This window comes from Cyphomyrmex costatus, unplaced genomic scaffold, assembly GCF_001594065.2.
Source record: "Cyphomyrmex costatus isolate MS0001 unplaced genomic scaffold, Ccosl1.0 scaffold23, whole genome shotgun sequence".
NCBI classification, from domain to species: domain Eukaryota; kingdom Metazoa; phylum Arthropoda; class Insecta; order Hymenoptera; family Formicidae; genus Cyphomyrmex; species Cyphomyrmex costatus.
In genome coordinates, this window is record NW_017276368.1 from 794,039 (window position 1) to 809,322 (window position 15,284).

At 29.4% G+C, this 15,284-nt stretch overlaps 2 protein-coding genes across 2 annotated transcripts; both read left to right on the top strand.

Moving 5' to 3' along the window:
- The first annotated feature begins 1,879 nt into the window (after positions 1-1,879).
- On the top strand, positions 1,880-4,208 carry LOC108774080 (cytochrome P450 9e2-like). Its single transcript, XM_018540093.1, has 2 exons — positions 1,880-3,519; positions 4,135-4,208. Exon 1 carries the CDS (start codon positions 1,969-1,971, stop codon positions 3,499-3,501), a length of 1,533 nt encoding a protein of 510 aa, XP_018395595.1. The 5' UTR covers positions 1,880-1,968; the 3' UTR covers positions 3,502-3,519; positions 4,135-4,208.
- A 2,452-nt stretch (positions 4,209-6,660) lies between these two features.
- LOC108773987 (cytochrome P450 9e2-like) lies at positions 6,661-8,325 on the top strand. The gene has a single exon (NM_001365374.1). The coding sequence runs from the start codon at positions 6,774-6,776 to the stop codon at positions 8,307-8,309; it is 1,536 nt and encodes a 511-aa protein (NP_001352303.1). The 5' UTR covers positions 6,661-6,773; the 3' UTR covers positions 8,310-8,325.
- The last annotated feature ends 6,959 nt before the right edge of the window (positions 8,326-15,284 follow it).

The window sequence follows — 15,284 nt, forward strand, 5'->3', positions numbered from 1 at the left end:
TTTATATAGAACTTCTTTCTAACATCTTTCCAGGCGTCTAAGGTAGGCTCCCACTACATTACCTTACTGATGAGTCCAGTAGTGGAAGCCGGGACGAAACGCCAACTCGTGATATTCTTCACAATCTCAGCTTCTCTGAGTTTAAATTATTAATTTATTATTAAATTTTAATATATGTCTTCCAACATATTATTAAGATCTAATAAGATGCTATAGGCATCAAAAAGTGGTTAAATTGATTCTCAATTTAACTAAAGTGATATTACTGCGGTAGTGAATATGTATGCGTCAATGCTGAAAATCCATCAGCGTCGCGGGGGGACTACATACGCAGTATATAAATTTCACACAATATAATAAACATTAACATCTTGTTTTCAAGACTCGATTAGGCTTTACACATTACACTTTCCTCGATTTCTATATATTATTCTATATTACATAATATGTCATTTCAATATTAATAAACAAATTAGAAGAAGAAAGCCTATAACGGTCGAAGCTGGATCACAGTGCTTATTATAATAATGTGAATTTTATATACTGCGTATGTAGTCCCCCCCGCGACGCTGATAGATTTTCAGCATTGACGCATACATATTCACTATACCGCAATAATATCACTAGGTTAAATTGACAAGCAATCTAACAATTTGATGCTTATAGCATCTTATTGGATCTTAATAATATGTTGAAAGACATATATTAAAATTTAAGGATGTATTATTAAAGTAATGATAAATTAAATTAAAATCTGTAAAAAATAAGATTTGCGAAGAATATCACAAGTTGGCGTTTCGTCCCGGTTTCCACTACTGGACTCATCAGTAATGCATTGTAATGGAAACCTACCTTAGACGCCGGTGTAATATTAATAAAGTCATTAATAATTTATAATAACAATAAATAATGAGAAAAATCATTTGGCATATCGAATTGAACATAGTGGCATAGTTTTACCAAATTTATCAGTGATATATTCAATGTATACTAAAATTTTCAAAACCTTTCATTACATATCAATGAACAATAATGAAATATAGATACGGCAAAGAAACATAAAGATAAGAAATATAAGATAAATGAAGTTTTATGTCTATACACGATATCATGATACTTTGCAAAATATAAAATTTTCTGAAACTTTTTATTCTCACACACACACATAGGCACGCACGCACACTCACGCACAAATTGAATAACTTCTCATTACTTGCCAAATTAAAACAATATTTCCAATAGAATTGATACATCTTTTTTTTTAAGTGATGTTCAACATATATTATACAATATAATAATTTGAAAAGTAAATCCGAAGCAACATAACACTTTCATAAATTATAAATTATTTATTCTTCATTTTATATACTTTCTTAATACATTTTATATACTTTTTGAACAACGTTTTGTATATCTTTTAAAAATAATCGTAAAATAAGACATTATATACAAAATTTATTTAGGCATATACTTTAGACTTTAAACTGCACATTCAATATATTATGAAAACTTTATTGTTTAGTTTTTACGGAGTACAAAAGTAATTTAATCTTATATATCGATATAAGTGTAAATGTACAGCGCATACAACGATGATTCATTGATTTGCATCATGCGAAGTATCAACACCGACTTATCTTACATAAGGTGCGTTCGAGGTATCGATCATACTAGCGCTATTTGTGTCATTCTATCTTTATCGCCCATTAGACGTAAAACAAAGATAGAATGTACAAATAGCGCTGACAGAATCATCCCGAACAGACCATGACGTAACTTAACAGCATTTACCTCACAACGATTACTATATAGTATATGGTATTACGAAGTAGAAGCTGCTGTGACAAGCAGTTGTATGCGATCGCTCGTGTTAGCGGCATCGCTAGTGCCTTATACATGATACGTCACATTTTATCAAACATTGACAAAGAATTATAGGAAGAATTTGTAATAACATCTATTTGTGCCATGGAATATTGGTCGATATTATTATCGGTAGTCATCGGTGTGATCAGCATTCATTATCTTTTCAAAAATTTTAATTTCTTTACAAGAAATGGTATTATACAAGTGCCGTCTGTTCCATTACTTGGATCCACGACGTCGGTTGTACTTCGACGAATATCATTTTATGACTTCATGTTGAAGATATACAATTTCAATCCAAACGCAAAGTATTATGGACTATTCTTCACGACAACTCCAGTCTTCTTCCTTCGCGATCTGGAACTCATTAAGACTGTTCTCGTCAAAAATTTCGAAGCATTTCCAGATCGTCGTGGTTTCACCGATTTCAACGATTCTTTATCTCAGAAAAATTTGTTTTCTCTTCACGGGGAAAAATGGCGACACGTGAGAAATCTGCTAAGTCCTTCTTTTACTTCTAGTAAAATGAAAATGATGTTCACGTTGATGTCTGAATGTGCTGTGGATTTTGCAAAATCTATATCGACATCAGCGGATAAAGGCAGTATAAACATGAAAGATGTCTGCTCTAGATATACGAATGATGTCATCGCTACATGTGCATTTGGAATTAAAGTCAACTCTATGAAGGATCCAACGAATAAATTCTATATTTACGGCAAGGAGGCGACTAACTTTGGAGGGGCCATTCGCGCTCTAAAGTTCTTTTTTGTTGGAACGTTTCCAAGACTAGGGCGAATTTTTAAAATCAAATTAATGAATGATGATGTGTCAAATTTCTTTACAAACATTATAAGAACTACAATCGCCACTCGTGACGCAGAACACATTACACGTCCGGATATGTTACAGTTAATGATGGATATTAGAGGCAAAGAAGGTCGTAGAGATCTAGACATCGACGATATGACTGCGCAAGCGTTCATTTTTTTCCTTGGTGGTTTTGAGACCAGCTCAACCGTAATGTGCTTCGCAGCTCATGAAATTGCAGCTAATCCAGAAATTCAGACTAAATTACAACAAGAGATCGACGACGTTTTGCAAAAGTCGAATGGAGATGTATCTTACGAATCTATTAATCGACTTGAATATTTAGATGCGGTGATATGTGAGGCTCTTAGATTATATCCACCACTTCCAGCTTTAGAAAGGAAATGCGAAAAAACTTTTGAGTTACCACCCGCATTACCGGACGAGAAACCTTTTATAATGAAGAAAGGTATGCTTGTTTGGATTCCTGTTCTTGGAATTCATCGTGATGAAAAATATTACGATAATCCGGACAAATTTGACCCAGAAAGATTTTTAAACAACAAGATGCACAATTCTTCGAGTTATATGCCATTCGGATTAGGACCGAGAATGTGCATAGCTAACAGGTTTGCATTGCTGGAAGTCAAAGTCTTGCTGTTTCACTTATTAGCACGATGTGAGCTGAAACCTTCTGCAAAAACTACATCCCCATTAAAATTTGTCAAAGATTTCATGTTAATACCGGAAAATGGTTTCTGGTTGAATGTTCAGCGTAGGAAAAACATGCATCCTGCTATGGAGTCTGAACTAATGGAAAGCTAATAAAAGACATTTCAAATGGTAATAATACACCTATTATTTTAAAAAATTACAATTATCAGTTCTTTGGAGTGTTTTTAAGTTCATTTTTATCATCATTATTATATTATCAATTATTGTAATGTATAATGTTATTTCCAAGCTCATGATGATGCTTCAAGTCTGATAAACCGCGTCAGCGTATAATTTAAAATTAAACTCAGGGCTGGGGATTTAAAATACTTTTATTTAAAACACAGTTTCGCAATAAAAGCAGATTTTATATTTTATATTTCAGCAGTGTACATGAAAGTATTACGTATTTTGTATTTAAAATTAGAAGATCGAAATGTTTATGTATTTCATAATGTAAATAATAACATTAATCATCAATCTTAGTATTTAAAATACAAAATACAAAACACATTCAATTTTTTATTATTAATACTGAAATACAAAATATAAAATACCTTTATATACTTTCATAAAATATAAAATACAGAATATTTTCATGTACTCCGCTGAAAATACATGATACACAATTATCTTTATAATACTATTTTCAAATAAATATTTTAAATACATGCCCAGCTCTGATTAAACTACATAATGTATTTACAAAAAATCCATTGTGATTTGCTAATATTAACATTACAGGATGAACTGTGTTATGTACGAACAAGTATTATGAAACATTGTAATGATTCATTTCGACCAAAAAAGAATTCTCCCTCTTATTTAATTTATTTTTATCGATATAAATTCTTGAAAAAAATTTGTTTTAATAAATATTATACTTTTGTAATAGAAATTACATATATATCGGTATATTTAATATGTATTATCGTTCCATATGAAATAATAATGAAATCGACATTATATATATATTAAAATTATTTATTTCAAATGTTAATATTTAATTTATAAGTTAATAGTATTGTATCACTCCAAGAATAAATTCAATATAAATAGACTCCTTACTTCAATAAATGTTGACGTAAATATTGTAATAAGTACTTTCGCATATTGTGGCGACTCACCACCAGAGGTCCAACAGGACACGCGCCAATTCTCGCAAGTATTCGAGACACACGAAATACTCTTTATGTAAAACCTCGATCTAAATCTCCCAGGCGTCTAAAGCCCGTGTCACGCTACGGACTGTGGATGCGGATCGCACATCGGAATGCGCCAATTAAAATAAATCTGCTTTGCTTTGATTGGATGAATTCCAATGCTCGATCCGCAACCTCAGTCCGATCCGCGTCCACAGTCCGTAGTGTAACACGGGCTTTTAAGATAAGCTCCCACTACAATGCCTTGCAATGACGAGTTCTGTAGTGGGGACCGCGACAATATGCCGCGGCAGACCGAATTTCGCGTTGGCCCTCAAAAACATTGAAGGCCAAAATATTTACTACGCAAAAAGTTGTTTCAAATTATATTTTTATGGACACATTTTCTAAAAGCATATTTCTATTGAATCTATTTCATTTTTCCCTACACTGTAAATATAAATTTTCTATTTCAAAACTATTTTTCTAACTAAACACAGGTAAACACTAGATATTTATATGCCATATATTCGATTATATACGTATTAATAATAATATTTTTTAAATAAATTTTTCAATACAGTATACGAAAATGATACAACTGTACATAAGGTACTTGTTCACTTTAACATGTGTTATGACAGATTTGTTTTCAACTTCTCTTCTTGAGTGCAATCTTTGTCAAGTAATCGAGTCAATCGCATGATTGTTAGAATGATATATTCTCATCAGTATGATGTAATGGGAACCAAGGTCAAAATAATTGCTAACTTTATCATGATAGAATCAAAGATATAAATAAAAAAGTGAAAATTACAAAATTAAGAATTATAATGAGATTATATCAAAAATCAGTAAAAACTACTGATGATAATAGATATCAAGATATCAATCACCAGATAGGTATGCTATCAGCAGCATATTTAAAGAACTTCTTTTTGTACGCTCTGACATATATACTTCATGTATATATTACATAATCTGCTGACGACCAGTTAACACATACTTATATTTCGATGCAATATACATGTACATGAATTTTATTAGCTCTATACACGTCTATGAGAAATTGTACAATCATTCTACACATAATTTGTCATTTCAGTATTGATAAAGTCAACGATGAAGTATTAGTATGAACAGTATATAAAAGAATAGACATTTGAGATATCCAATTGAAACGTGTGACGCAGTTTTATCAAAAAAATCAATGGCTTGTTTGTTATACATATATCTAAATATCATGATATCATTATCCATTTCAACAAACAGTAATGAAAATAAATGCAAACATAAAGATTAAAAACATAAAATAAAATAGAATAATATTACATTTATACATGATTATACGTATAATGATGCTTCTTTTAAAATACAAGGTTATATATAAAATTTCATTCTCATATAAACTGAAAGTTTTCATTATTTCTCAAATTAAAACATAACACTTCTTATAGAATCGATACATTATTTTTTTATAAAATTGATGTTTAATATACACAATGCAATAATTTGTAAAGTAAATCCAAAGCAACATACTTTTATTATACATATTATTTATTTTTTATCTTATTCAATGCATTATGAAATATTGATATCAGTAAAAAATATATATTCAAACACCGCTTTATATTTCTATCAAAAATAATTGAATAATAAAATAACATTAAATATAAAATTGATATAAGTATACGCTTCCGTCTTTAAATGGCACATTTAATATGATCAGTATTAGCTACTTCATAAATTTTCTACGAATTAAAAAAACAATTTAACTTGATATATGTAGTGTGTGTGTGTGTGTGTATGTGTGTGTGTGTGTGTATGTGTGTGTTACATATGTGCAAATATACAACATGCACAACAATGATTAATTGATTTGCATTGAGCAAAATTACATCACTGATTGATCTTACATAAGGTATATACGTTCGAGGAAACGCTTCTAGTGCTATTTGTGTCATTTTACCTTTATCGTCCATTAAACGTAAAACGAGGATAGAATGACAAAATAGTGCTGATAGAGTCATTTCAAACACACCCATAGTGTAGCTTGAAAGTATTTACCTCACAACGATTACTAGTATATTACGAGGTAGGAACTGCTGTGACGATCAGTAGTATGCAACGACTCGTGCCAACAGTATCGTTAGTGCTCTATGTATAGTTCGTCACATTTTATCAAACGTTTACAAAGAAATTATAGGAAGAATTTATTATATAATAACATCTATTTGTGCCATGGAATATTGGTCGATACTATTATCGATAGTCATCGGCGTGATAAGCATTCATTATCTTTTCAAAAATTTTAATTTCTTTAAAAGAAATGGAATTATACACATACCGCCTCTTCCATTATTCGGATCCTCGATATCAATTATATTTCGTCGAACATCATTCTTCGATTTCTTACTGAAGATGTACAATTTCAATCCAAACGCAAAATATTTTGGAATGTACTTTATTACAAATCCAGTTTTCTTCCTTCGCGATCTGGAACTCATTAAAACTGTTCTTGTCAAAAATTTCGAGGCATTTCCAGATCGTCGTGGTTTTGCTGACTTTAACGATCCTTTATTTGAGAAAAATTTGTTTTCTCTTCACGGAGAAAAATGGCGGAACGTGAGAAATCTACTAAGTCCATCTTTTACTTCTAGTAAGATGAAAATGATGTTCACGTTGATGTCTGAATGTGCTGTGGATTTTGCGAAATTTCTGTCAACATCATTAGTGGATAAAGGCGATATAAATATGAAAGACATCTGCTCTAAATATACGACTGACGTTATCGCCACATGTGCTTTCGGAATTAAGATCAACTCTATGAAAGATCCAACGAACAAATTCTACATTTACGGCAAGGAGGCGAGTAACTTTAGAGGGGTCATTCGCGGTATAAAATTCTTTTTTGTTGGAACGTTTCCAAAACTTGGACGATTTCTTAATTTAAAAATAATGAACAATTACGTGTCGGATTTCTTCAAAGACATTATAAAGACCACAATTGCGACTCGTGATGCAAAACACATTACACGTCCGGATATGCTACAATTAATGATGGATATTAGAGGCAAAGAGGGTCGTAGAGAACTAGACATCGACGACATGACTGCACAAGCATTCATCTTTTTTCTCGGTGGTTTCGAAACGACTTCAACCGCAATGTGCTTTGCAGCTCACGAAATTGCAGCTAATCCTGAAATTCAGATCAAATTACAACAAGAGATCGATAAAGTTTTGGAGGAGTCGAACGGCGAAGTATCTTACGAAGCTATTAATCGACTTGAATATTTGGATGCGGTGATAAGTGAAGCTCTTAGGTTATATCCACCAGCTGCCGCCTTAGAAAGGATATGTGAAAAAACTTTTGAGTTACCACCCGCATTACCGGACGAGAAACCTTTTATCATGAAGAAAGGTATGCTTGTTTGGATTCCTGTTCTTGCAATCCAACGTGATGAAAAGTATTACGATAATCCGGACAAATTTGACCCAGAAAGATTTTTAAACAACAAGATGCACAATTCTTCGAGTTATATGCCATTCGGATTAGGACCAAGAATGTGCATAGCTAATAGATTTGCCATGTTGGAGGTTAAAGTTTTGTTGTTTCATTTATTAGCGCGATGTGAACTGAAACCATCTGTGAAGACTACGTCACCAATAAAATTCTGCAAAGATCTAATGATAATTCCAGAAAATGGATTCTGGTTGAATATTCAGAGTAGAAAAAATATGCATTCTGTACTGGAGTCTTCAGTAATTAATAATTAAGCTTAAGAAAGCATTTCAAATGTAATAATGCAGTTAATTTAAAAAATTGCAGTTAACATTTCTTTGAAGAGAGTGCTTTAAAATTTATTTTTATCATTATTATTAAAATGACAATTACTGTAATGCGTTACAATATTTCCAACTTTAATTTATGATAGTTTTATGTCTGACAAACTGCATTCGCGTGCTATTTATAGAACTGAATATATTTACAAATTTTAAACTGTTATTTGCAAATATTGACTGCACAGAAGCCTCATTACTTATTCGTCTGATTCTATTAAGCGCAAGTGTTACAATTGTGATTAACAGAATCAGACGAATAAGTTATGGAGCTCCTGTTTTCATACATTTTATACAATTTCCACATTCACTACACAAAAACAGGAGATCATTTCTCTTGAAACAAATTGTCACACCATACCACTCCATGTTCACTGTGACCGTAAGATTATGCGTTTATCTCGTTGACATCGAATCATCTTCATGGATCGTTGAAAAAGGATCTGTGAGTTCCGAAACGTTTGATATATTATATTTCTTTTTTATGTTGTTTCTTAGTGGCTACGTTTACACCGTGCATTTAGGCCGCGGCCTATACGATAGGTGTTCTTATTTATCCTTAGGTTAAATAAAGACACTTATCGTATATGTCGCGGACTAAGCGCACGGTGTAAACGTAGCCACTAAGAAACAACATAAAAAAGAAATATATATATCAAACGGTTCGGAACTCACAGATCCTTTTGTAAACGTAGTCATAGTGATATTGTAAATTAGGATATTGTAACGTAAGATATTTCATATTATCAAATAAAATATTTAAATTCATTAGATTTGACACGTTGGAGGTCAAAGTTATTTCATTTATTAGTCCGATGTAAACTGAAACCATCTGTCAAAACTTTATAATCAATAAAATTATCCAACGATCTAGTAATGATGTCGAAGAATGGATTCTGATTGAATATTGAGCGCAGAAAAAATATGCATTATATTTTAATTTTTGAAGTATACTATAATGGATAACTAAGTCTTAAAGAACATTTCAATGGTAATAATGCCGCTAAAATTAAAAAAAAATTTCAGTTATGTTCTTTGGAGTGTTTTAAAGTTCATTTTTACCATCATTATTAGATTGACCATTACTGTAATGTATATTGTTATTTCCAGTTTCCTGATGTTAATCCAAGTATGATAAACCATGTAGATGCACAGTTTACAGAACTGAATGATGTACTTACAAAATTTGAACTTTAAATTTGCAAAAGGTAACATATTATCGAGGAATGTGTTATTTACAAATGTGAGTATTATAAAATATGACATTGTCGAAATCCATTTCGACTGAATAAGAAATTCTTTTCTCTCATTGATTTAATGAGTTATTCCTATTGTTTTAAAAATTCCACCTACAAAAAAAATTAAACTTTTCATTAAAAATTATTTTTATAATTAAAATTACACATGCATCTTTAGCGAAGTGTTCACATTATATATGGTATTTTATGGAATAATATATATATATATATATAAAGAAATAAACATTATATAGTAAGATTATTTCATTACTGATGGATAAAAACACGGCGAGAGAGATAATCCTTCTGATATTTTCAAAGATAATATTCATGGAAGTATCAAAGACATTATATTAAAATTATTTATTACGAATGTTAATAATTCATTAATGAGTTAATAGCTTTATAACCTTATAAATAATTTCAATACAAATAAAACGCCTATATGAACTCCTGCAGTTGTTAGTGCGTAAATTCCTTTTATTTATAAAAGGCGATGAAACTTGAATAACTACCAATATACTTATCAAATAAAATTAATTACAGATTGGTATAAATGTTTCACTTTTTTGGATTAATAATTAATCTCTTGGAAATTGTTAAAATATGATTTTATAAAAATTAAATCAGGACAGATTATAACAATTTTAATTTATTTATACGATCGAATTTGATTTCTTTATACAAATTTTTTTTATAATTCAATAATACTGACTTCGTTTGGAAATAAAAAATAAAAACACACATGATAATTTATGAGTATAGGCTACAGGATATTTTTCTTTTACGATTAAACATTTGTGATTTTTTTTAACGTAATTGCTCGCGTAGAGGTTAATTAATATATATTTTAATTTCTTTATTTATTATATGTAAATCAATATTCGTATTTTTAATATTAAATATTAAATCTCATAGTACATGTGAAAAACACGACCACTAAGAAACAAAGTTTTAACGATCTAACTGGATCTTAGGTGCGTGTATAAGTTCATATAAATTTATATACTATGTACGTAGCCCTTTTAAACTGCGCACCGAACAATTTTTTGGAAACGCAAACTCTACCGCAGTAAGATCGCCAGTTAAATTTATCAGTAATTTATCTTGATGCCCTTTACGCATCTTAGATCGATCTTTATAATGTTGAACAACATATTAAAATTTGTAAATAATTAACATTTATAACGAAAAATTTTTATTTTTATTTATAAATAAATGTATACCATGACACACGTTGTGAACAGAAAATGATAATTTTTAAGAGTTAGAAATTAAGAGAAATTTATATCCATAAAAATATTCTTTACGTAATATTTTGATTACAATTCACATAACTTATTCACTGAAAAACAATTAATACATTTTAATAAATATCTTTTTAAATGTTAGTAAGTTAACATTTACTTACAGTAAATAAATATTTTCTCAATGAAGAAAAATGATATTTAAATTAACTTAATGATTTTTGTTTAAATAAATATATGTCATTGCAGTAAATATTACCAGTATTCGAAAAAATATTTACTAAGATAAGTTTTTTTTCAGTGAAATTTATACAGTAAATATAAATAATAAAAATTATCAAATAAGTTTGAATTATTATTGTTAACTTAAAGTACGAATACACACACACACACACACACACACACACACACACACAAAATACGTCAGTATTATTTAAGTAATGTGATTGTTTAAAACTAGAAACGCTTAATGTATGTCGTCTTCATTTATGTTCTAAGTTATAAAGAGTATTACATCAGCAATTTAATTCTATATACAAATAAAAAAAAGTGCTACATATATGCAAACATATAGTACATATATAACAATTTATGCTGCATTCATCTAATCGGACTTATCTATATTCCGGTACATACATATAAATCATCCATCTTATATGTTTGTTTAAAAACATTTGCATCTCAAAAAAATCTGTTACGTCAGAAAATATAATATATAATGAGATAAGAAATTACTCTGAGAACACAGTTGTTTATCGTAATTCGTGACGATAATATCGCTAAGTCGTTAAAAACATTTGTAACGAATTCTAGAGAAACTTTTTAATAAAATTTTTATTATGGAATATTGGACAATATTTTTATTAATAGTGATTAGTGTGATCAGTATTCACTACCTTTTTAAAAATTTAAATTTCTTTAAGAGACATAATATTATACATTTATCACCTATTCCAATATTAGGATCAGTGATTTCGTTTACATTTCGTCGAATGTCATTCTTCGATTTTATATTAAAGATATACAATTTTAATCTGAATGCAAAGTATGTTGGATTCTACGTAATGATGACTCCAATCCTCATGATTCGCGATCCAGAACTCATCAAGAATATCTTAATTAAGAATTTTGAGTCATTTCCAAATCGTAATGGTTTTACTGAATTGAATGATCTTTTATTTAAAAAAAATTTGTTTTCTCTTCATGGAGAAAAATGGAGGAACGTAAGAACTCTGTTAAGTCCATCTTTTACGTGTAGTAAGATGAAAATGATGTTCACGTTGATGTCGGAATGTGCAAAAGATTTTATGAAATCAATATTGCCAACGAATAAAGGGAGTGTAAATATGAAAGATGTTTTCTCTAAATATACCAATGATGTCATCGTCACATGTGCTTACGGAATCAAAATCGATTCAATGAAGGATCCAACGAATAAGTTTTATATTTATGGCAAGGAATTAAGTAACTTTGGAGGGATAAAGTTTTTTATTCTTGCAGCTTTTCCCAGACTCGGACAAATTTTAAATATAAAGTTTGTGAACCATAATGTGTCGCAATTCTTTAAGAACGTTATGAAGACTACAATCGCCACTCGTGATGCAGAACAAATTAAACGTCCGGATATGTTGCAGTTAATGATGGATATTAGAGGCAAAGAAGGTCAAAGAGAACTAGAAATCGACGACATGACTGCACAAGCGCTCATCTTTTACATTGGTGGTTTCGAGACCAATTCAAATACAATGTGCTTCGCTGCTCACGAAATTGCAGCTAATCCAGAAATTCAGACCAAATTACAACAAGAAATTGACAACGTTTTGCAAGAGTCGAATGGAGAAGTATCTTATGAAGTTATTAATCGGCTCGAATATTTAGATGCGGTGATAAATGAAACTCTTAGGTTATATCCAGCAACCATGGTCTTAGAAAGGATGTGCGAAAAAACTTTTGAGTTACCACCTGCATTACCGAACGAGAAACCTTTTATCATGAAGAAAGGTATGCTTGTTTGGATTCCTGTTCTTGCAATCCATCGTGATGAAAAATATTACGATAATCCGGACAAATTTGACCCAGAAAGATTTTTAAACAACAAGATGCACAATTCTTCGAGTTATATGCCATTCGGATTAGGACCAAGAATGTGCATAGCTAATAGATTTTCCATGTTGGAGATTAAAGTTTTGTTGTTTAATTTATTAGCGCGATGTGAACTAAAACCATCTGTGAAAACTATGTCACCAATGAAATTCTCCAAAGATTTTGTAATAATGCCAGAAGATGGATTCTGGTTAAATATTCAGCGTAGAAAAAGTATACATCCTATTTTGGAGTCTACTATATTGAATAACTAAGCCTCAGTAAACATTTCCAATAATAATAATGCAGCTATAATTAAAAATAAATACAGTTATCGGTTCTTTGGAGTGTTTCAAAGATCATTTTTATCATCATTATTAAATTGACTTTTATTGTAATGTGTATTGTTATGTCCATTTTCTTGATTTTTTTTCAAGTCTGACAAACCGCATGGATGCACAGTTTATAAAATTGTATAATGTATTTATAATTTCGAACTGTGTGCGAGCGTGCATGTGTGTGTGTGAGAGAGAGAGTAATTTGCAAATGTAATTTTATAAAGGATTGTATTATTTGCAAATATGAGCCTGATCAATCGTTATTGCCAAAATCCGTTTCAACTGAAAAAGAAATTTCTTTCTCTCAATGAATTGATTTATTTCTTATTGTTCTAAATTCCACTTATAAAAAATAATTACATTTTATTAAAATTTTTTATATATGAACAAACTTAGTTATTTTAACAATATTTAAATACTAATAAATCTTATAGGACCGTACATGTGAGAAACACAATTAATAAGAAATTGCCGTTAATTCGAGCTGGATCTTAAGTGCTATTATATTGTTAAAATAATAGTTCCGTATAAAGTTATATATTACGTATGCAGTTTTTCAAAACATGCGCCGAACAATTTTTCGATTTTGAAACTATATTAGTTATTTTATGTTAAAAAAATGATACGATATAATACATATTACATTATTTTCAGAATTAGTTATTGTTTGTTCCAAAACAATCACATTATTTATATAATACTCACGTATATATATAAAGTGCACGAATACACAAAATATATATATATGTACTTTAAGTTAATAATAATAATTAAACCTTTTTCGATAATTTTTACTATTTGCATTACTGCATAAGTTGCACTAAAAAAAACTCATGTTAGTAAATATTTTTTTGAATACTTGTAACATTTACTGCATTGACATATATTTATATAAACCAAAACCATTTAGTTAATTTAAATATCATTTTTCTTCATTAACTAAATTTTCATTTATCAAAAATAAATGTTCACTTACAAATATTCAGAGAAATATTTATTAAAATATAGTAATTGTTTTTCAGTGCAGTTATGTGAACTAATTAAAATATATAGTATATGTTGTGTGTGTAAAGAAATATTTTTATGAATCTCTTAATTTCTAATTCTTAAAAATTATCATTTTCTGTTCACAACGTGTGTCATAGTTTACATTTACTTATAAATAAAAATAAAAATTTTTCGTAATAAATATTAATTTTTTACAGATTTTAATATGTCGTTCAACATTATTAAGATCGATCTAAGATACGTAAAGAGCAAAAAATTGTTAAATTGGTGGTCAATTTAACTTGTGATCTTACAACGGTAGTTTAGTAAAGCTTACGTTTTTTTAAATAAAAAAAATTTAGCATCCAATTAAAAATTTACATACATAGTATATAAGTTTATGTGCAATTACATAGAAGATTCAACTTAACCATTATGAACCGTTTTTTTATTAGTTTAAATCCTCACGGTTTTATAAGATTTTATTGTTTAATATTTATATCAACATGTATCAGAAATATATATATAGTAACTCGGAAACTATTTGTTTTCTAATATCTCCACCTTAATACTTGTACATGTAGAATATGTCTATTAGAATATGTCTTTTGTATATTTATATATTTTTTAATTGTATTATATGTATGGTAGAATAATTAGAGGAGTCTGACATATTATCATATCAGAGAAGATGATCTTCATACCTTTTTGGCATCTTTACTTAGAAGGAAAATAACATAACAAATTAGAGTTCTAGATATATATATAAGAAAAGCATGACCGTCAGTACCGCAAATATATCCAGAAACGTATCAAAGCTAGCGTCTTTTACAGACAAACTATGGAATCCACCAATCATTCCTCTACTCGTCTAATGTTTTTAATACCAATGAATGAATTTCATATTTACACTGTAAAATATAAAATGTTAATTTTAATTCAAAGACGTTGAGTAGATTTTCTGAGACATGCAAAAATTTTAAAATTAACATTTTTGTGTTGATTTTAACATCTTTGTAT

Excerpts from the sequence above, each read along its gene's own strand:
- LOC108773987 (NM_001365374.1), top strand. The coding sequence starts at position 6,774 with ATGGAATATTGGTCGATACTATTATCGATAGTCATCGGCGTGATAAGC.
- LOC108774080 (XM_018540093.1), top strand. The coding sequence starts at position 1,969 with ATGGAATATTGGTCGATATTATTATCGGTAGTCATCGGTGTGATCAGC.